The sequence below is a fragment of the Doryrhamphus excisus genome, linkage group LG7 (genome assembly GCF_037039965.1).
Source record: "Doryrhamphus excisus strain RoL-2023G ecotype Guam linkage group LG7, RoL_Dexc_Guam_v1.1, whole genome shotgun sequence".
Lineage (NCBI taxonomy): Eukaryota > Metazoa > Chordata > Actinopteri > Syngnathiformes > Syngnathidae > Doryrhamphus > Doryrhamphus excisus.
In genome coordinates this window covers 19,386,639-19,409,578 of record NC_136363.1, presented here as the reverse complement: position 1 = coordinate 19,409,578, position 22,940 = coordinate 19,386,639, and the positions used below count along the sequence as shown (strand labels likewise).

Genomic DNA, 22,940 nt, shown 5'->3' with positions numbered 1-22,940 from the left:
ACCCCGGCCGTGAAGCAACGGTGCAGATTGACGCAGTTGCACCAACGGAGGAGCGAAATCAGGTCATCTAATGTGCAGTGATTGATCTTTTTACAAATGCTCACCAAAGCACACCAGAAACCATCACTGATATATGCTCCTTTTGAGGCGGGCTTGCAAGCCATACGCTCCAATGTAGAATGTTAAAAAAATAAAAAGGGGAAAATAAGGTGACTGTCTGAGATAATAAGCGGACCACTGTAGAACCGAACAAAAGAGGGTAGAGATGAGGGAGGTGTAGATACCCCCAGGAGAGCCCAGCCTCGGCAGGCAGAGTGAAAATGATGAGCCATATGCTCCTGCGTGTCCTCTCCGCTGCCATGGAGATAGCAACGAGAGAAAGAGAGAGAGAGAGGCATTTGGAGCAACTTGGAAATAAGAGCGCCGGCGTGATGCTGGATGGATGCTTCATTTGATATCATTTTCTCGTGCTTAAACCTCCAGATTACATCCCGCCTCATTGGCCGGTTTTCCTCCAGAGATGGACGCAGCTCCGACTTCATTAGTTACATGTTTGTGAGTGAGTGGGCTGCTGGTGAATGGCTGCTCGGCCATGTGTGAACGATGACTGTACTAGTTCCAAAAGTCTAACCCTCACCCGCTTGCTCTTTCTCCCTCGCCTGCTGTAATGCTCATGATTGTTTGAGGCCTGAATTATTGATGCAGGAGCAGGGGGCTACATGTGAAATCAGAGCAGAGTTCACCACTTGCAAAAGAGGCTGTCGGAATGGCACGGCAGGAAAACGCCGCCGTGCGTTATTTTTATCCCAGTTCTGTCAATATTGCCTGCTGAAACTCAACTCTGAACCTATTACATCACTTCCTGTCAGTCCCTCACTCAGCTCTTCCAGCTGCAAAACAAATAATATGACTGTTAAGATGACCATAGGGGTGTTATTTCATGTCTAGAGGGCTCTAATAATGTAAAAAAAGCACAATAACCTTGAATGAATACACCAACACACCGAGCTGAAACTCAACTCTGAACCTATGACTATAGGGGTGTTATTTCATGTCTAGAGGGCTCTAATGTAAAAAAAAGCACAATAACCTTGAATAAATACACCAACACACCGAGCTGAAACTCAACTCTGAACCTATGACTATAGGGGTGTTATTTCATGTCTAGAGGGCTCTAATAATGTAAAAAAAAAGCAAACCTTGAATAAATACACCAACACACCGAGCTGAAACTCAACTCTGAACCTATGACTATAGGGGTGTTATTTCATGTCTAGAGGGCTCTAATAATGTAAAAAAAAAGCACAATAACCTTGAATAAATACACCAACACACCGAGCTGAAACTCAACTCTGAACCTATGACTATAGGGGTGTTATTTCATGTCTAGAGGGCTCTAATAATGTTAAAAAAAGCAAAATAACCTTGAATAAATACACCAACACACCGAGCTGAAACTCAACTCTGAACCTATGACTATAGGGGTGTTATTTCATGTCTAGAGGGCTCTAATAATGTAAAAAAAGCACAATAACCTTGAATAAATACACCAACACACCGAGCTGAAACTCAACTCTGAACCTATGACTATAGGGGTGTTATTTCATGTCTAGAGGGCTCTAATAATGTAAAAAAAAAGCACAATAACCTTGAATAAATACACCAACACACCGAGCTGAAACTCAACTCTGAACCTATGACTATAGGGGTGTTATTTCATGTCTAGAGGGCTCTAATAATGTAAAAAAAAAGCAAACCTTGAATAAATACACCAACACACCGAGCTGAAACTCAACTCTGAACCTATGACTATAGGGGTGTTATTTCATGTCTAGAGGGCTCTAATAATGTAAAAAAAAAGCACAATAACCTTGAATAAATACACCAACACACCGAGCTGAAACTCAACTCTGAACCTATGACTATAGGGGTGTTATTTCATGTCTAGAGGGCTCTAATAATGTTAAAAAAAGCAAAATAACCTTGAATAAATACACCAACACACCGAGCTGAAACTCAACTCTGAACCTATGACTATAGGGGTGTTATTTCATGTCTAGAGGGCTCTAATAATGTAAAAAAAAGCACAATAACCTTGAATAAATACACCAACACACCGAGCTGAAACTCAACTCTGAACCTATTACATCACTTCCTGTCAGTCCCTCACTCAGCTCTTCCAGCTGAAAAAACAATAATATAACTGTAAAGATGACCATAGGGGTGTTATTTCATGTCTAGAGGGCTCTAATAATGTAAAAAAAAGCACAATAACCTTGAATAAATACACCAACACACCGAGCTGAAACTCAACTCTGAACCTATGACTATAGGGGTGTTATTTCATGTCTAGAGGGCTCTAATAATGTAAAAAAATAGCACAATAACCTTGAATAAATACACCAACACACCGAGCTGAAACTCAACTCTGAACCTATGACTATAGGGGTGTTATTTCATGTCTAGAGGGCTCTAATAATGTAAAAAAAGCACAATAACCTTGAATAAATACACCAACACACCGAGCTGAAACTCAACTCTGAACCTATTACATGACTTCCTGTCAGTCCCTCACTCAGCTGCAAAACAATATGAGTGTAAAAGATGACTATAGGGGTGTTATTTCATGTCTAGAGGGCTCTAATAATGTAAGAAAAAGCACAATAACCTTGAATAAATACACCAACACACCGAGCTGAAACTCAACTCTGAACCTATGACTATAGGGGTGTTATTTCATGTCTAGAGGGCTCTAATAATGTAAAAAAAAGCCCAATAACCTTGAATAAATACATCAACACACCGAGCTGAAACTCAACTCTGAACCTATAACTATAGGGGTGTTATTTCATGTCTAGAGGGCTCTAATAATGTAAAAAAAAGCACAATAACCTTGAATAAATACACCAACACACCGAGCTGAAACTCAACTCTGAACCTATGACTACAGGGGTGTTATTTCATGTCTAGAGGGCTCTAATAATGTAAAAAAAAAGCACAATAACCTTGAATAAATACACCAACACGCCGAGCTGAAACTCAACTCTGAACCTATTACATCACTTCCTGTCAGTCCCTCACTTCATTCCAGCTCTGAACCTATGACTATAGGGGTGTTATTTCATGTCTAGAGGGCTCTAATAATGTAAAAAAAGCACAATAACCTTGAATAAATGCACCAACACACCGAGCTGAAACTCAACTCTGAACCTATGACTATAGGGGTGTTATTTCATGTCTAGAGGGCTCTAATAATGTAAAAAAAAAGCCCAATAACCTTGAATAAATACACCAACACACCGAGCTGAAACTCAACTCTGAACCTATGACTATAGGGGTGTTATTTCATGTCTAGAGGGCTCTAATAATGTAAAAAAAAGCACAATAACCTTGAATAAATACACCAACACACCGAGCTGAAACTCAACTCTGAACCTATGACTATAGGGGTGTTATTTCATGTCTAGAGGGCTCTAATAATGTAAAAAAAAAGCCCAATAACCTTGAATAAATACACCAACACACCGAGCTGAAACTCAACTCTGAACCTATGACTATAGGGGTGTTATTTCATGTCTAGAGGGCTCTAATAATGTAAAAAAAAGCACAATAACCTTGAATAAATACACCAACACACCGAGCTGAAACTCAACTCTGAACCTATGACTATAGGGGTGTTATTTCATGTCTAGAGGGCTCTAATAATGTAAAAAAAAGCCCAATAACCTTGAATAAATACACCAACACACCGAGCTGAAACTCAACTCTGAACCTATGACTATAGGGGTGTTATTTCATGTCTAGAGGGCTCTAATAATGTAAAAAAAAAGCACAATAACCTTGAATAAATACACCAACACACCGAGCTGAAACTCAACTCTGAACCTATTACATGACTTCCTGTCAGTCCCTCACTCAGCTGCAAAACAATATGAGTGTAAAAGATGACTATAGGGGTGTTATTTCATGTCTAGAGGGCTCTAATAATGTTAAAAAAAGCAAAATAACCTTGAATAAATACACCAACACACCGAGCTGAAACTCAACTCTGAACCTATGACTATAGGGGTGTTATTTCATGTCTAGAGGGCTCTAATAATGTAAAAAAAGCACAATAACCTTGAATAAATACACCAACACACCGAGCTGAAACTCAACTCTGAACCTATGACTATAGGGGTGTTATTTCATGTCTAGAGAGCTCTAATAATGTTAAAAAGCACAATAACCTTGAATAAATACACCAACACACCGAGCTGAAACTCAACTCTGAACCTATGACTATAGGGGTGTTATTTCATGTCTAGAGGGCTCTAATAATGTAAAAAAAAGCACAATAACCTTGAATAAATACACCAACACACCGAGCTGAAACTCAACTCTGAACCTATTACATCACTTCCTGTCAGTCCCTCACTCAGCTCTTCCAGCTGAAAAAACAATAATATAACTGTAAAGATGACCATAGGGGTGTTATTTCATGTCTAGAGGGCTCTAATAATGTAAAAAAAGCACAATAACCTTGAATAAATACACCAACACACCGAGCTGAAACTCAACTCTGAACCTATGACTATAGGGGTGTTATTTCATGTCTAGAGGGCTCTAATAATGTAAAAAAAGCACAATAACCTTGAATAAATACACCAACACACCGAGCTGAAACTCAACTCTGAACCTATGACTATAGGGGTGTTATTTCATGTCTAGAGGGCTCTAATAATGTAAAAAAAAGCAAACCTTGAATAAATACACCAACACACCGAGCTGAAACTCAACTCTGAACCTATGACTATAGGGGTGTTATTTCATGTCTAGAGGGCTCTAATAATGTTAAAAAAGCACAATAACCTTGAATAAATACACCAACACACCGAGCTGAAACTCAACTCTGAACCTATGACTATAGGGATGTTATTTCATGTCTAGAGGGCTCTAATAATGTAAAAAAAAGCACAATAACCTTGAATAAATACACCAACACACCGAGCTGAAACTCAACTCTGAACCTATGACTATAGGGGTGTTATTTCATGTCTAGAGGGCTCTAATAATGTAAAAAAAAGCCCAATAACCTTGAATAAATACATCAACACACCAAGCTGAAACTCAACTCTGAACCTATAACTATAGGGGTGTTATTTCATGTCTAGAGGGCTCTAATAATGTAAAAAAAAGCACAATAACCTTGAATAAATACACCAACACACCGAGCTGAAACTCAACTCTGAACCTATGACTACAGGGGTGTTATTTCATGTCTAGAGGGCTCTAATAATGTAAAAAAAAGCACAATAACCTTGAATAAATACACCAACACGCCGAGCTGAAACTCAACTCTGAACCTATTACATCACTTCCTGTCAGTCCCTCACTTCATTCCAGCTCTGAACCTATGACTATAGGGGTGTTATTTCATGTCTAGAGGGCTCTAATAATGTAAAAAAAGCACAATAACCTTGAATAAATGCACCAACACACCGAGCTGAAACTCAACTCTGAACCTATGACTATAGGGGTGTTATTTCATGTCTAGAGGGCTCTAATAATGTAAAAAAAAAGCCCAATAACCTTGAATAAATACACCAACACACCGAGCTGAAACTCAACTCTGAACCTATGACTATAGGGGTGTTATTTCATGTCTAGAGGGCTCTAATAATGTAAAAAAAAAGCACAATAACCTTGAATAAATACACCAACACACCGAGCTGAAACTCAACTCTGAACCTATGACTATAGGGGTGTTATTTCATGTCTAGAGGGCTCTAATAATGTAAAAAAAAAGCCCAATAACCTTGAATAAATACACCAACACACCGAGCTGAAACTCAACTCTGAACCTATGACTATAGGGGTGTTATTTCATGTCTAGAGGGCTCTAATAATGTAAAAAAAAAAGCACAATAACCTTGAATAAATACACCAACACACCGAGCTGAAACTCAACTCTGAACCTATGACTATAGGGGTGTTATTTCATGTCTAGAGGGCTCTAATAATGTAAAAAAAAAGCCCAATAACCTTGAATAAATACACCAACACACCGAGCTGAAACTCAACTCTGAACCTATGACTATAGGGGTGTTATTTCATGTCTAGAGGGCTCTAATAATGTAAAAAAAAAGCACAATAACCTTGAATAAATACACCAACACACCGAGCTGAAACTCAACTCTGAACCTATTACATGACTTCCTGTCAGTCCCTCACTCAGCTGCAAAACAATATGAGTGTAAAAGATGACTATAGGGGTGTTATTTCATGTCTAGAGGGCTCTAATAATGTTAAAAAAAGCAAAATAACCTTGAATAAATACACCAACACACCGAGCTGAAACTCAACTCTGAACCTATGACTATAGGGGTGTTATTTCATGTCTAGAGGGCTCTAATAATGTAAAAAAAGCACAATAACCTTGAATAAATACACCAACACACCGAGCTGAAACTCAACTCTGAACCTATGACTATAGGGGTGTTATTTCATGTCTAGAGAGCTCTAATAATGTTAAAAAGCACAATAACCTTGAATAAATACACCAACACACCGAGCTGAAACTCAACTCTGAACCTATGACTATAGGGGTGTTATTTCATGTCTAGAGGGCTCTAATAATGTAAAAAAAAGCACAATAACCTTGAATAAATACACCAACACACCGAGCTGAAACTCAACTCTGAACCTATTACATCACTTCCTGTCAGTCCCTCACTCAGCTCTTCCAGCTGAAAAAACAATAATATAACTGTAAAGATGACCATAGGGGTGTTATTTCATGTCTAGAGGGCTCTAATAATGTAAAAAAAAGCACAATAACCTTGAATAAATACACCAACACACCGAGCTGAAACTCAACTCTGAACCTATGACTATAGGGGTGTTATTTCATGTCTAGAGGGCTCTAATAATGTAAAAAAAGCACAATAACCTTGAATAAATACACCAACACACCGAGCTGAAACTCAACTCTGAACCTATGACTATAGGGGTGTTATTTCATGTCTAGAGGGCTCTAATAATGTAAAAAAAAGCAAACCTTGAATAAATACACCAACACACCGAGCTGAAACTCAACTCTGAACCTATGACTATAGGGGTGTTATTTCATGTCTAGAGGGCTCTAATAATGTTAAAAAAGCACAATAACCTTGAATAAATACACCAACACACCGAGCTGAAACTCAACTCTGAACCTATGACTATAGGGATGTTATTTCATGTCTAGAGGGCTCTAATAATGTAAAAAAAAGCACAATAACCTTGAATAAATACACCAACACACCGAGCTGAAACTCAACTCTGAACCTATGACTATAGGGGTGTTATTTCATGTCTAGAGGGCTCTAATAATGTAAAAAAAAAAGCACAATAACCTTGAATAAATACACCAACACACCGAGCTGAAACTCAACTCTGAACCTATGACTATAGGGGTGTTATTTCATGTCTAGAGGGCTCTAATAATGTAAAAAAAAGCCCAATAACCTTGAATAAATACATCAACACACCGAGCTGAAACTCAACTCTGAACCTATGACTATAGGGGTGTTATTTCATGTCTAGAGGGCTCTAATAATGTAAAAAAAAGCACAATAACCTTGAATAAATACACCAACACACCGAGCTGAAACTCAACTCTGAACCTATGACTATAGGGGTGTTATTTCATGTCTAGAGGGCTCTAATAATGTAAAAAAAAAGCCCAATAACCTTGAATAAATACATCAACACACCGAGCTGAAACTCAACTCTGAACCTATTACATCACTTCCTGTCAGTCCCTCACTCAGCTCTTCCAGCTGAAAAAACAATAATATAACTGTAAAGATGACCATAGGGGTGTTATTTCATGTCTAGAGGGCTCTAATAATGTAAAAAAAAGCACAATAACCTTGAATAAATACACCAACACACCGAGCTGAAACTCAACTCTGAACCTATGACTATAGGGGTGTTATTTCATGTCTAGAGGGCTCTAATAATGTAAAAAAAAGCACAATAACCTTGAATAAATACACCAACACACCGAGCTGAAACTCAACTCTGAACCTATGACTATAGGGGTGTTATTTCATGTCTAGAGGGCTCTAATAATGTAAAAAAAGCACAATAACCTTGAATAAATACACCAACACACCGAGCTGAAACTCAACTCTGAACCTATTACATGACTTCCTGTCAGTCCCTCACTCAGCTGCAAAACAATATGAGTGTAAAAGATGACTATAGGGGTGTTATTTCATGTCTAGAGGGCTCTAATAATGTAAGAAAAAGCACAATAACCTTGAATAAATACACCAACACACTGAGCTGAAACTCAACTCTGAACCTATGACTATAGGGGTGTTATTTCATGTCTAGAGGGCTCTAATAATGTAAAAAAAAGCCCAATAACCTTGAATAAATACATCAACACACCGAGCTGAAACTCAACTCTGAACCTATTACATGACTTCCTGTCAGTCCCTCACTCAGCTGCAAAACAATATGAGTGTAAAAGATGACTATAGGGGTGTTATTTCATGTCTAGAGGGCTCTAATAATGTAAGAAAAAGCACAATAACCTTGAATACACCAACACACCGAGCTGAAACTCAACTCTGAACCTATGACTATAGGGGTGTTATTTCATGTCTAGAGGGCTCTAATAATGTAAAAAAAAGCCCAATAATCTTGAATAAATACATCAACACACCGAGCTGAAACTCAACTCTGAACCTATGACTATAGGGGTGTTATTTCATGTCTAGAGGGCGCTAATAATGTAAAAAAAAGCACAATAACCTTGAATAAATACACCAACACACCGAGCTGAAACTCAACTCTGAACCTATGACTATAGGGGTGTTATTTCATGTCTAGAGGGCTCTAATAATCTAAAAGAAAGGCAAAATAATCTTAAACACACCAACACACTGAGCTGAAAAGTTGTCTTTTTTTTTTTTTTTTTTCATGAACTTGTCAACTTCTGGCAACCGTTTCTCCCAGCGCTCGTTCCTGCAGCACAGGACGCGGATCGCGTTACATTGCTTTGAAAACGGATAGATTAATAGAAATAGGAGCCATTAAGCGTAAAAGCAAAGCAGAGTGGCCAAGAGAATAGAAAGTGGGAGAGAGGGGGGGGGAGAGAAACGGAGAAGAGGAGGAAGGGAGCAAAGTGAGAGTGTACAGGAGCATTACATCATTCCTGACCTCATTAGGGCTTTTCTCCGTCTCACCACCTACCCCCCTCCCCTCTCCCGCCCCTTCCCATGCTGCCACTCTGTGAAGCACTCCCATATATCCTAACAGAGTGATTGGCTTTGTGCTGCATTCCCTCTGCTGCTGTTTATGGTCAAGTGTGCGTAAACACCATCGCAAAATGAATTTATGTGCATGCAGGAATTGCACCGCTTTCTTTATATCCAGTATTTCTGCACCCGTGTACACTTTAGGGGTTATTGTAATTACCTGTTTGACGTCATAGTATTTATATATAAAAAAAAAGGTATGTTAACACAGCTGTTTTGATGAAGTGTAGTCATGAGTGAGTTCTAATATGCTGCCTTCTGGTGGATGGTTATCGCTATTGCAAGTTATTTATCAAGTCCCCTCAGGTTGTTTTTTTTTTTTCCGGGGGGGGGGTATCACACTGCCATAAGTGTTGGATTTGTAAAGTTGTCAAGGGGCGAGCCCTCCTGCCCTGAAAACAGTTATCCAAAGTATATGTGTGTCCCACAATTAATCATTGTTATGATTCAGATTAGAATAAATTGATCCGCTTCTGCTCACACACGTGTCCTCTGCTTCGCCGCGCAGTCGTCGGAGCTGGACGACATCTTGAATGACCTGCAGAGTGCTCAGCCGCAGCTCTTTTGTGAGCCTCGGCCCGTGTCGCTGCCCAGCCCCATGGACAAACAGAACATCATCAATGACTTCCTGCAGATGTCCGAGAGCAATCCCGCTGTCGCGGCGCAACAGCAGCACAGGAGCGTTGGCGGCGGCGGTGTTGGCGGCGGCGGTGTTGGCGGCGGCGGTGTTGGCGGCGGCATGGGTCCAACCAGTAAGTAGCACATGTTATTATTATTATTATTATTGTGTTTTTTGCAGCTTCTAATTCAGCTTCTGTTTTTAGATTTCGGGGGTGTCCGACCGGGGCAACCAGGCAGGGGTGTGCCGGTACGGAGCGTCTCTCTGGATATGAACACGTCCCCGCAGTACCCCATCAGGACCACAAGCCCGTACACGCTCATGCAGCAGCAACAGCAGCCGCAGCAGCAAGGCATTGTGGGAGGCCACGGCATCATGGCTAATCAGGCCAACATGGTCGCCACAGGTGTGTTTACAGCACTCCTCCCAACATCACTTCCTGTCAGTCCCTCACTCAGCTCTTACAGCTGCAAAACAATAATATGAGTGTAAAGATGACCATAGGGGTGTTATTTCATGTGTAGAGGGCTCTAATAATGTAAAAAAAAAAAGCACAATAACCTTGAATAAATACACCAACACACTGAGCTGAAACTCAACTCTGAACCTATGACTATAGGGGTGTTATTTCATGTCTATAAGTCTCTAATAATGTAAAAAAAAGCATAATAACCTTGAATAAATACACCAACACACCGAGCTGAAACTCAACTCTGAACCTATGACTATAGGGGTGTTATTTCATGTCTAGAGGGCTCTAATAATGTAAAAAAAAAAGCACAATAACCTTGAATAAATACACCAACACACCGAGCTGAAACTCAACTCTGAACCTATGACTATAGGGGTGTTATTTCATGTCTAGAGAGCCTGTCTGCTGTGGTGGAATTCAATTAGAAATCTAATTATTGGAGTGCTATATTTTTTTAATTGGATTTTTTTTCGTTATGAGCTTCAATTATAATTGCGGTCTCCATTTTGTGTTAGTGAAATTTCTTCCCCAGGGTGGAAACAAAAGTCACACTTGCGTTTCATCTCCATCCAGGGCTCATGGGTCCAGGCGGGCCTCGGCCGGGCATGCAGCAGCAGGAAAGCTGGGCAGGCTCGGGTTCGGGTCCTCCACTCGGAACTCCCGGCCCTGCGCAGCCGGGTTCCATGCAGGGCAGAATGGGCCCCAATGGTGGTGCGCCCATGAGACCCGGCAGCCAACCACCAGGGCCCCGGCAAATGCTCCAGTCATCAATGATGCCCACTGGTGAGGTTGTTTTTGATTTCAGCTAGTTCTTCAACATTTCAGGACTTATGAAAGCACAGAACCTTTGATTCACCCACACATTGCTCAGATTTAAGGTTAAGAGCGCCATCTAGTGGCAAAGTGCAAAATAACACAATGTTCTGAATAGTCTGATCAGGCTAGCGTCTTCTGCAGTAGAACCACCATCACCACTGACAACAAATGTTTCTTCCCTGTTTAGCCCAACCTGACATGGATATCAGTATGGTGGGCCATTTCTCGCAGCAGCAGGCTCCGCCCAATCAGACGGCGCCATGGCCAGACAGCATGATGCCCATTGACCAGACGGCTTTTGTGAGCCAGAACAGGTATAAGATAAGATAAGATGTCTTTATTCGTCATTTGCATTGCAGTTAAGCAGTACAAAATACACAATAAAAAAAAAAAAAAAACAGCGACTGCACGGTGATTGAGTGGTTAGCATGCAGACCTCACAGCTAGGAGACCATGGTTCAAGTCCACTCTCGGCCATCTCTGTGTGGACTTTGCATGGTTTTTGTCCAGGTTTCCTCCCACATGCCAAAATTGTCCATAGGTATGAATGTGAGTGTGAATGGTTGTTTGTCTATATGTGCCCTGTGATTGGCTGGCCACCAGTCCAGGGTGTACCCCGCCTCTAGCCCGAAGACAGCTGGCATAGGCTCCAGCAACCCCCGCGACCCTTGTGAGGAAAAGAAGTAGAAAATGAATGAAAGTTTATTTTTTAGTTGGGAACTGATATTTTCCCAAAACTTCCAGATGTTCTACTCCTGATTACTAAAGAACGGAAAAAAGGTAGAAACAAACTTTTTGTTTGTGATGAAAGAAGGCAGATGAGTGGTTAGCACGCAGACCTCACAGCTAGGAGACCAGGGTTCAATTCCACCTTTGGTCATCTCTGTGTGGAGTTTGCATGTTCTCCCCATGCATGCATGGGTTTTCTCCCGGGACTCCGGTTTCCTCCCACATTCCAAAAACATGCTAGGTTAATTAGCGACTCCAAATTGTCCATAGGTATGAATGTGAGTGTGAATGGTTGTTTGTCTATATGTGCCCTGTGATTGGCTGGCGACCAGTCCAGGGTGTACCCCAACTCTAGCCCGAAGACAGCTGGCATAGGCTCCATCAACCCCCGCGACCCTCATGAGGAAAAGCGGTAGAAAATGAATGAAAGTTTATTTTTTAGTTGGGAACTGATATTTTCCCAAAACTTCCAGATGTTCTACTACTGATTACTAAAGAACGGAAAAAAGGTAGAAACAAACTTTTTGTTTGTGATGAAAGAAGGCAGATGAGTGGTTAGCACGCAGACCTCACAGCTAGGAGACCAGGGTTCAATTCCACCTTTGGTCATCTCTGTGTGGAGTTTGCATGTTCTCCCCATACATGCGTGGGTTTTCTCCCGGTACTCCGGTTTCCTCCCACATTCCAAAAACATGCTAGGTTAATTAGCGACTCCAAATTGTCCATAGGTATGAATGTGAGTGTGAATGGTTGTTTGTCTATATGTGCCCTGTGATTGGCTGGCGACCAGTCCAGGGTGTACCCCAACTCTAGCCCGAAGACAGCTGGCATAGGCTCCATCAACCCCCGCGACCCTCATGAGGAAAAGCGGTAGAAAATGAATGAAAGTTTATTTTTTAGTTGGGAACTGATATTTTCCCAAAACTTCCAGATGTTCTACTACTGATTACTAAAGAACGGAAAAAAGGTAGAAACAAACTTTTTGTTTGTGATGAAAGAAGGCAGATGAGTGGTTAGCACGCAGACCTCACAGCTAGGAGACCAGGGTTCAATTCCACCTTTGGTCATCTCTGTGTGGAGTTTGCATGTTCTCCCCATACATGCGTGGGTTTTCTCCCGGTACTCCGGTTTCCTCCCACATTCCAAAAACATGCTAGGTTAATTAGCGACTCCAAATTGTCCATAGGTATGAATGTGAGTGTGAATGGTTGTTTGTCTATATGTGCCCTGTGATTGGCTGGCGACCAGTCCAGGGTGTACCCCAACTCTAGCCCGAAGACAGCTGGCATAGGCTCCATCAACCCCCGCGACCCTCATGAGGAAAAGCGGTAGAAAATGAATGAAAGTTTATTTTTTAGTTGGGAACTGATATTTTCCCAAAACTTCCAGATGTTCTACTCCTGATTACTAAAGAACGGAAAAAAGGTAGAAACAAACTTTTTGTTTGTGATGAAAGAAGGCAGATGAGTGGTTAGCACGCAGACCTCACAGTTAGGAGACCAGGGTTCAATTCCACCTTTGGTCATCTCTGTGTGGAGTTTGCATGTTCTCCCCATACATGCATGGGTTTTCTCCCGGTACTCCGGTTTCCTCCCACATTCCAAAATCATGCTAGGTTAATTAGCGACTCCAAATTGTCCATAGGTATGAATGTGAGTGTGAATGGTTGTTTGTCTATATGTGCCCTGTGATTGGCTGGCGACCAGTCCAAGGTGTACCCCGCTACTATGAGATCTTGCTAGTGAATTAATATGAGGCATTATAGAAGTACTTCACTTCCTGTGATCGTGATCATGTGGATTAATCCAACAACCATGCTTCTCCAGGCCGCTTCACTCAACACCTCAAGATGACCTCCTGTGTAATATGGGCCTCAGTAGCGGCGATGGCAGCGCGGTGGATGAGGGTGCACTCATGTCCCAACTCTACACCGCACTAAAGGATTTTGACGGCCTTGAAGAACTTGACCGCGCCCTCGGCATCCCTGCTCTGATAGAACAGGTGACTTCCGTACTTCATCTGAATCATGAATTGTTTTCATTATCATTTCATGAAGTGTCATAGCAAATTTTTTTATTTTCTAGAACCAGACACTAGACCAGGACCAGTTCCCGCAGGACCCATCCATGATGTTGGACCAGAAGCCTCCCATGTACGCACAGCAGTTCGGTCCCCCTCAGTCCCACATGGCCCAGAGGGGCTACCCAGGGGCACCCATGCAGGAGACAGGATTCCATCCCATGTCCGGTCAGATGGGTCCTCGACCAGGTTACCCCATGATGAGGATGCAGGCCCGGCCCGGACTCAGGCCTGGGGGTGTCGGCCCCAACCAGCCTAACACGCTACGGCTACAGCTTCAGCACCGGCTCCAGTCACAGCAGGTGCATAATATCAACACTAGCGTTAATTAATTTTGATTAAAAAATTACTTTAGTTTTATTTAATTTTTTTTACAATTTATCTTCCTGTTAGAACCGACAGCCAATGATGACTCAGATGAGCAGCGTTTCCAACGTCAACCTACCGCTCAGATCCAACGCTCCAAACCAGGTACGTTTAGCGTGAACGTGACACATGACCGTTCCACTCACGCGAGAACTGCCGCACGCAGGGGACCATCAACGCTCAGATGTTGGCGCAGCGTCAGCGGGAACTCCTGAGCAACCACCTGAGACAGCGACAGCAGCAGCAGCAGGTCCAGCAAGCCCAGCAGGTCCAGCAGCAGCAGCAGCAGAGGAGCATGGCCATGCGGGCCCAGGGACTCAACCTGCCGCCCAACATGAGTAACCCGCGGATCCCCCAGACCAACCCCCAGCAGTTCCCCTACCCGCCCAGCTACGGTACCGGTACAGGCCTGGCCTCGCCACCTCCCCCTACCAGCCCCTTCTCCTCCCCTCTCTCCCCCAGCCTGTCGTCTCTTCCCTCCAACCCCCAGCTCCACTTGCATGGCACCTCCTCCTCTTCCTCCACCTCCTCCTCCTCCCAGATGATGATGGGAAACACAAATATGATGGGCGGACAGTACGGGGCCGTACTCAGCCCCCAAATGCAGCACAGTGCCTTTCAGTTTCCCAACTCAGGTACCGCTCCCACTTCCCGGCCCCGACACACACTTCATGTCACATCACCGGTGTGTGTGTGTGTGTGTGTGTGTGTGTGTGTGTGTGAGTGCATCATCATATTGCTTAGTGCAGGGGTCTCAAACTCAATTTACCTGGGGGCCACTGGAGCTAGGGTCTGGGCAAGGCTGGGCCGCATCAGGTTTTTCAAAAAAAAAAAAAAACGCATTAATTAAAAACAGAAAAAATACAAACTTTTTCAGTGCTTTGGTTCCGATTTTCTTCAAGGAAAGCTCTGATAAAACATTCCACTGTTCTCAAATATCTTAATTTTTATTTTTCTGCACAAAATAAGATGAAAAATAAATAAACCAATAATGAAGAAAATCAATCAATCAGTAATATATAAATATAAAAACTTAAATAGCCAAAAACTTACCACTTCCACACGGATAGGGAGGATAACTATTAACAGTTATTTAACCTTTAACATGAACATGAATCAAACGTAATAATTTTTTTCTGGGTACATGATACCATACAGCATCCATATCAAACTTTCATATCAAGGCGGGGGCCTCAAACTAGTGTCCTGCGGGGCACATTTGGCCCGCGGGCCGCGTGTTTGAGACCCCTGCGCTAAATGCCATTTAATGGGTTGAATACATCCGTAATTTTGAGACCCCTGGCTTAGTGTATTAAACCTTTAATCTAAAATTGCCATACACTGTTTGTCCACCAGAGGGCACCCTGAGCACAGAATTCCCAGTTTGTACTCCGTTTATTATCCAAATTGATATTTGATTGTGTTTTAACAGGTATTTAGTACACTGGTAGTGAAGTATAGGTAATTTATTTACATATTTGATCTTATTTAAATTTATTCCACATCCTCTAGTGGTGGCATTGCTGTTTCTGTCCCGATTCCTTCATTCCTTGCATGTTCGATGCTGACATGCTTGCAGAAACTCAACCTCTCGCTTGCTCATTACCGTCACTTTTTTTTCCTATGTGTGGCATGTTTGTGTAAAGTACCGATAATAATAATAATAATTCAACTTATTAAGCCAGCTTGACGTCAGGCCTGAATGTTGCTGACCGTTTTTTGACCCCTACTTCCTGTCATAGGTATGAACCAACAGGCAGACGGAGGTTTTGGCGGTCCTGGTGCACCGCAGAGCCCCCTGCTGTCTCCCCGCATGGCCCACGCACAGTCCCCGATGATGCAGCAAGGCCAGGGGAACGCCTCTTTCCAAGCCTCGCCTGATATTAACGGCTGGCCGCAGGGCAGCATGGGAGGGAACAGGTACAAAAGACGGAAAATCATTTTTAAAAAATCATTAAAAAAAAAGAAATACATGCATATTAACTGTTTTATTCCCGTGTGTAGTATGTTCTCCCAGCAGCAGACGTCCCCCCAGTTCACCCAGCAGCAGAATAACGGCAGCATGTACAACGGCAGCGGCATGAACCTGAACAATGTCCCCATGGTCACCAGCAGCATGGGTCAGATGGCCGGACAGATGAGCGTCACATCCATGGCCTCGCCCGGCTTGCCCTCCATGGGACAAGAACAGGTAACCCCCCCCCCCACACACACACACACACCCCACGCGGAGCACACCTGTCGAACCGTCCATGCATCTTCTATGCTTATGCTAAAACAAAGCATCTTCATATTTGAAAACCAGCAGCGCCCTGTTGTGTGGCGGCTTGTTTCAGGTAGCACATATGAAGCTTTGTCGCCACCTATGGGCGCATTAATAGAAGACACCCATTGCTCCATATGAAGACCCACGACTCCATCAATACTGTGAAGCATATCCGTGTTTGATTTCTACAGGACTTTTTCCACATACGTGTGTAGGAACTGAGGAATAGGCTTCCGGTCAGACTAGGAATAATTTACTGTCCTTATAATAATTTACTTATTCCTTTTAAAGTTGATAATTATAGGTTATCTAGGGAGACTAGGAATGGGCCGATATGGTTTCCTTCAAGCCGATGCTGATACCGATTTTTTTTTTTTCCAATCACCCTTAGTCGATGGGCGATTTTGCTTGAGCTGATACTGCTTTTGCTCCCTCAATTTACATGAAAAAATGACAATATTATTACTGATAATTATAGGTTATCACATGGTTTGTCTGGTAAATCATCTCATTACAAACTCTTTACATTATATGTTTTTTAGTACAAGTAAAATAATGTTTCTCATGAAAGTTGGAGGTGTCAAGGTAAGAGACATGCCTTTTATGGCGTAAAAAAAACTTGTTACAGAATACTGTAAAAACACAATTTGTGTTCTCCTGAATTGCATAACATACTGTAACTGTCATACGTGTACTTAATGTACACAAACAAAACAGAATGCGCACTGATACTGGCTTTCTGTATGTGCAGTGCCAATTGTATTCTTCTCTCTGATTGGTCAGATTATCAATACATGGGAAACTTGGGCCAATCAGAATAAAGAAAGGGATTTAGCTCCTTTTGGTTGAAATCTGAAATGGAAATAGCGCCTTTTGGTTGAAAGCATGAATTTCTTATCACTTTTTTTTCCTATTTTTTAAAATGATTTCAAGACCAAAATATGTGATTTGGATACACATGACAGAGGTCTATTAAACTCATGAAAAACATGCAACTTAGTGAAAATTGGATTTAGCGCCTTTTGGTTGCAAGCTCTTTATATTTTATCAGTATCACTTCCCTCGGCTTTGACACAGTATCATTTCGACCTTTTCCTGTATCATTCATGGACGTTTTCTAGGGTACAGGGACAATTAATACTGCAGTATGTGATAATGCCGTTCAGAAAAGTATTTAAATTTAAACTTGAGACATAATAATATTATCATTAGTTATCAGTAATAATATTGTCATTTTTTTTTACCATCGGTAAAATAAAAAATCGGTATCAGCATCGGCTTGAAGGAAACCCTATCGGTCCATCCCTAGTCTTGACTTCAAGTTAGAAGACAAGCATGTAATTAGCTGCAGGCACTGTATGGACTACTATAGACTGCGTCCAGACATCTAACATGGAAAACCAACAGGTGTCATCACTGTGATGCTTTTAAGTGTCAATAAAGGTTTATCAATATTTAACCAGGCGGTTCTAACACACCAATGTTTTGATTTAACGTCCATGCAGGACTATAGAAGTATATATTGGCACTTATTATTTCAATTATTTACTGTGCGGCCATTAAGGTAGCGTGTTTATTGTGTGTGTGTGTGTGTGTGTGTGTGTGTGTGTGTGTGTGTATAACGCTTGACTCTTCTCTTGCAGAAATACTGTTGACCCCCATCTAGTTGTCTACCCTAACCCCCGGACCTCAGCGATCAGCTGGAGCAAAAATTGTATACAAACACGTAAGCCCACCCCTCCCATGTTCAAGGTTCACCCCCCCCCCTTTTTTTTTTCCCGCCTGTCCGGCTGCATTCACCGTAGTGTGACTTACTGTAGGCCCGGGTTCTTCATGAATGTATCCTCTCAGCGGACTGCGGCCATTTACAATCTCGTCTCCAAAAAAAAAAAAAAAAAAAAAAAAAAAAAAACACAACATTGGCGCCCCCCCCCCTTACCCCACCTCTAAGTTAGAAATTAAGCAAAAACTTTTAGCCGGTTTTGCCTTTTTTTTTTTTTTTTTTTTTTTAGCTCTTCTTTCTTTTCTATATTATTGTTACTCGCAGGTGTCGGGACAGGAAGTTGATCTTGAAAAAAAAAAAAAAACACTGCAGAAGAAAAGTAGAAGAGTAAGAGTGATGTGAGGTTTATATAGTGTATTAAATTAAGTTTTATTTTTCTGTATAGATTTAATGAATAATTCCTGTAGATGGCTTTATTATCCTCGTAGCATCCGAGAAGAGAATATTCTTTAAAAAAAAAAATTGAAAAAAAAGTGTTGCGAAAAAAGGCACTTTTTTTTACATGAATTTTAATATTCTTTCTGAGAAGACTCGTCTGTGAACCTAAATATTTGGGTCCGATCCTTTCAGAAAAAAATTAATTGAAAGATGAATTGTACATAACGATAAGTAAAAGCGTTTTTTTTTTTTTTCTCTCTATTTATTTGATTTTTTTTTTTTCTTCCCGGTACGATGCAGACTGGGGTGTGTGTGTGTGTGTGTGTGTGTGTGTGTGTGTGTGAAAGACGTTGGGAAGTGTTGCTGTGTATACAGTGTACAGATATCGCTTTGCTTCTCTGCCTTTAGCATAGAACACCACCAAACAGGAAAAAAAAAAACTAAAAAAAAAAAAAAAAACAAGATAACACAGCCATAAATAACTTTTAAAAGTGTGCTTTCTATGTTGTATGGAGTGAAAAACGCTTTCTACAAGCTGCTAGGTGCAAACTGTTTCTGGTGTGATGTAAACAAGCAATAACTTGAGAATCTTGGGGTTATTATTATTATTATTATTTTTTTTTTTGTAATTTTTTTGTATATAATAATAATAAAAAGGACACCTTTTTGCGCCACGTTTTTTGGATGCAGTATTAAATACCGTTTTGGTTTGTTTTTTTAATTGCAGTTTGTACCAAGAACTACACACACACACACATTGAATTTTAGATTATGCAGCAAAGGCGCCCCCCCCCTCCCTCCCCATGCACTCTTTACAGACAGCCATATTTAAATGACCTCAGGCAGTTAGTTCACCTGTAAAGTGTTGGCTAATGGCGTGCTACTCTGGGTTTCAGAAAACAGGTTCATCCTATGTAACCTCAAAAAAAAAAAAAAAAACTTATATCCTCTAGTTCAGGGTTTCCCAAACTTATTAAAAAAAAATGGATTTTTGAAGTGAATTTTTTTTCTATTTAATGATGCACCTTAGTGGGGAAAAAAACAGAATTTCTGGAGCATATTTTGTCTAATAATCTCAATTTCCCCTCTAAAAAGAGCCAAGAAAAATTTTTCTTCATTTTTCTCAAGCTGCTGCACCTCCTCTCAAGTCTAATGTATCGCTACTATGAACTGAATTGCCAACACGTACTGTACAGTATGTATTTTTCCACTCACTGCCCTCTGGAACGTCGTGTTTACAGGGCGAAAGTCCACCCTTCCATTCTTAACAGCTGTGAAATGAGTCTAGGGGTCTCCAGGACAGTTTACAATTGAGTTCAAACTAGGCTAGTAGGCTAGTAGGCTAGGTATAAACAAGTGTGCTACGTCTCTGTGGTAGCTGTTGCCGTATGTGTCTAAAAGAGTGGAAAATATTCCATTCCGAACAGCAGCCTCGCATGACGTTCACCTCAAAAATGTAGCATTAGTTAGCATTGTTCGCTAGCGACGGGACGCTGATATGCTAATATACAAACAAAGCTTTTATTTATAAAAATTTTTTTTTTAATAATTCTAAAAGTAGGGATACTACAAATTTTTCACGGATTGAAGGCCACATTGAGGGGAAAAAAAGTCGGAATTTACGAAAAAAAAAAAAAAGTCCTAATACTAGCTTAGCCAAAGGTGACATAAGTCCCCCTTTTCTTAGCTGTCTCAGCCAGTGCCTGTTATTAAAATAATCTGACATTTTGAGAATAAATTTGTACGTTTACGACACTACAGTCATAAGGTTACGAGAAAACTCCGACCATTATGTTCTCGTAAAGTTACTACTTTATTCTCGTACATTTAAGACTTTTTTTTTCCCATCATAATTGTACGACTTTATTCTCCTAATACTATGACCAATTTTTCTCGTGAATTTACATCATTATTCTTGTAATTTATCGACTTTTTTTTCTTTTAGATTTACTTTATGCTCGTAAATGTGTTTTTTTTTTTTCTCGTTAATGTACGACTTTATTCTCTTTATGTTCCAACTTTTTTCTTGGAAATTGGCAACTTTATTCTCATATTATGACTTTCTCATAAAGTCAAAAAAATTCTCAGAATTACAAATTTTGTTTTTTTTTTAATTATTTAATTTAGCAACTTTTTGTACGACGTTATTCTTGTAATATTACTACTTTTTTTTTTCCTCGGAATTTTGTACAGCATTTTTTGCTTTTAAATTTAGGACTTTATTGTTGTTAATTTCCACTTTTTTTTTCTCGTAACGGTACAAATTTTTTTTCTCCTAAAGTGACAACTTAATTCTCGTAATATTACGAATTTACAACTGTTTTTTTTTTGGAAATTGACACGTCTGGTTTTGTAAATTTGGGACTTTTTTTCTCAAAGTTACAAGTGTATTCTCATACGATGCATTTTTTTTTTTTTTTTTTACTCGTAAATGTACAACTTTATTTTTGTAAAGTTACAGTACTACTTTTTTCTAGTAAATGTACGAGTTTTTTTTTTTTTTTTTTTTTCAAAAGTTCCGACTTTATTTTTTTCCTTTAACTTTTATGACTCTAATACGCCGTCGTATGTCACGGGCTAACATTCTTGAGTTAACATTTGAAAAAAAAAAAAAAATAAATTTGTTTTTTTTTCTCAAGCTGCTACTCCTGTGGTGCTGTGACTTTGAAGAACAAAAATGTTGACCTTGGCTCAATGTGGGGTTGTCAAAGTAACGAGAATAAGTTTGGGAAGCCCTGTTCCATTTGAAGGTAGGATCAAGCCAAATAAACCCTTCATTCTGTGTTTTGTTCCACTTGAAAGAACCTTCTTAAGTACACTAAATGATCATAATGATAATGATGATGATGTCACTTCAACAGGGTCCAATATCCAAGACAGAATGTATTGTACACATCCAAGGCCTAACACTTTTGTGGGTTTAAGCCGTGCTTTATACTCAACACAGGAAGTCGCCTGTCAAAATTCCTTTCAATACGAAAAAAAAAATCCACTCCAACTCCGTAGGTATTTTTAGCGCTCGTACCGAAAGACGTATATATACGATTTTATGAAAAAGTGTTTTTTTTTTTTTTTTATTGTAAAACAGGCCTTTTTCAGCCATTTTACACCATTTTAAGCCACGCTTGTTGCAAAATTTTTCCAAAGATTGTTAACGTTTTGAGAAGCCATGATGTGCAGGTTGCATTTATAAGGACAGATTTTCATTTTAGTATGATTTTTTTTTTGCCAAGAAAAAAAAAACTTTTCCTCCTGAATTTCACTTTCAAAGCCCTTTTGTATCGTCTGCCAGTTTCTTAGAGCTAAGATGCAACCTTAAAAATGCTAAAAAGTAAAAAAAAAAAAAAACTAGCATAATGCCTTAGATCTTGTGCGTTTTTTCGCTCTTGTACATTATATATGGCCGTGTGTATTATATTTGTATAATGACTTGTACAATACTAACTAACCACCATTCATCCCTTCATTGCTTTCTATAAGGATTCCTGCACTACGTCATATTATTATTATTATTATTATTATGGACTTTCTGAGACTTTGTTTTTTTTTTTGGAATCACACTGTACCCCCACTTCCCACCCTGGCGCATTTGTACCCCAAGAGTGTGTGTATGTGTGTGTGAGTGAGAGATAGAAAGGGTGAGAGCGCGTTTTATGCAAAATTAGATAAAGAAAAACAAACCCAGTTATGCAAGTTGTGAACTAATATGGCTTCGCTGATGCTATTTGCCTTGTAAATAAAGAATTCTGTTATTGCAATAATGTCATGGAGTGTATCTTTTCACACACACACACACACACACACACACACACACACACACACACACATGACATAAAAAGCTAATACTGTGATAATGTATGTAATGTATTTTAAGCCCTAAGAGCTAACATTTGTGTTCCTGTGAGGTAAAAAAAGGGGTTAGAGATAACATCTCACCTAAATGAAGGGATTGTGTGTGTGTGTGGGGAGTGGGGGGGGGGTCATATGGAAATGTGGAGGTTAACCGGGTGGGTTGTCCCTGCAGAGAAAAGAAAGAAAGAAAGAGAGAGAACAAGGCCGTTATTGAGATGCATGAGGTCCATCCATCCGTCCGTCCGTCCGTCCGTCCGTCCTCTATAGGAGCCAATAGGAGGAAGGCT

The 22,940-nt window shown here is 40.4% G+C and overlaps 1 protein-coding gene across 3 annotated transcripts in view; it reads left to right on the top strand.

Moving 5' to 3' along the window:
• The window catches only part of ncoa2 (nuclear receptor coactivator 2), a 62,384-nt gene extending 42,042 nt beyond the window's left edge, over window positions 1-20,342 (top strand). The window contains exons 12-22 of one of the 3 annotated variants that reach the window (XM_058059400.2): window positions 9,802-10,045; window positions 10,118-10,318; window positions 10,958-11,167; window positions 11,388-11,514; window positions 13,756-13,930; window positions 14,014-14,310; window positions 14,402-14,479; window positions 14,541-14,769; window positions 16,117-16,294; window positions 16,379-16,565; window positions 18,284-20,342. In XM_058059400.2, coding sequence (XP_057915383.2) covers window positions 9,802-10,045; window positions 10,118-10,318; window positions 10,958-11,167; window positions 11,388-11,514; window positions 13,756-13,930; window positions 14,014-14,310; window positions 14,402-14,479; window positions 14,541-14,769; window positions 16,117-16,294; window positions 16,379-16,565; window positions 18,284-18,295 — 1,938 coding nt within the window. In that variant the 3' untranslated portion in view covers window positions 18,296-20,342. Of the gene's footprint in view, window positions 1-9,801; window positions 10,046-10,117; window positions 10,319-10,957; window positions 11,168-11,387; window positions 11,515-13,755; window positions 13,931-14,013; window positions 14,311-14,401; window positions 14,480-14,540; window positions 15,010-16,116; window positions 16,295-16,378; window positions 16,566-18,283 lie in introns of all 3 variants that reach the window. The other 2 variants (XM_058059399.2, XM_058059398.2) reach the window with 2 other exon arrangements.
• Window positions 20,343-22,940: the final 2,598 nt, after the last annotated feature.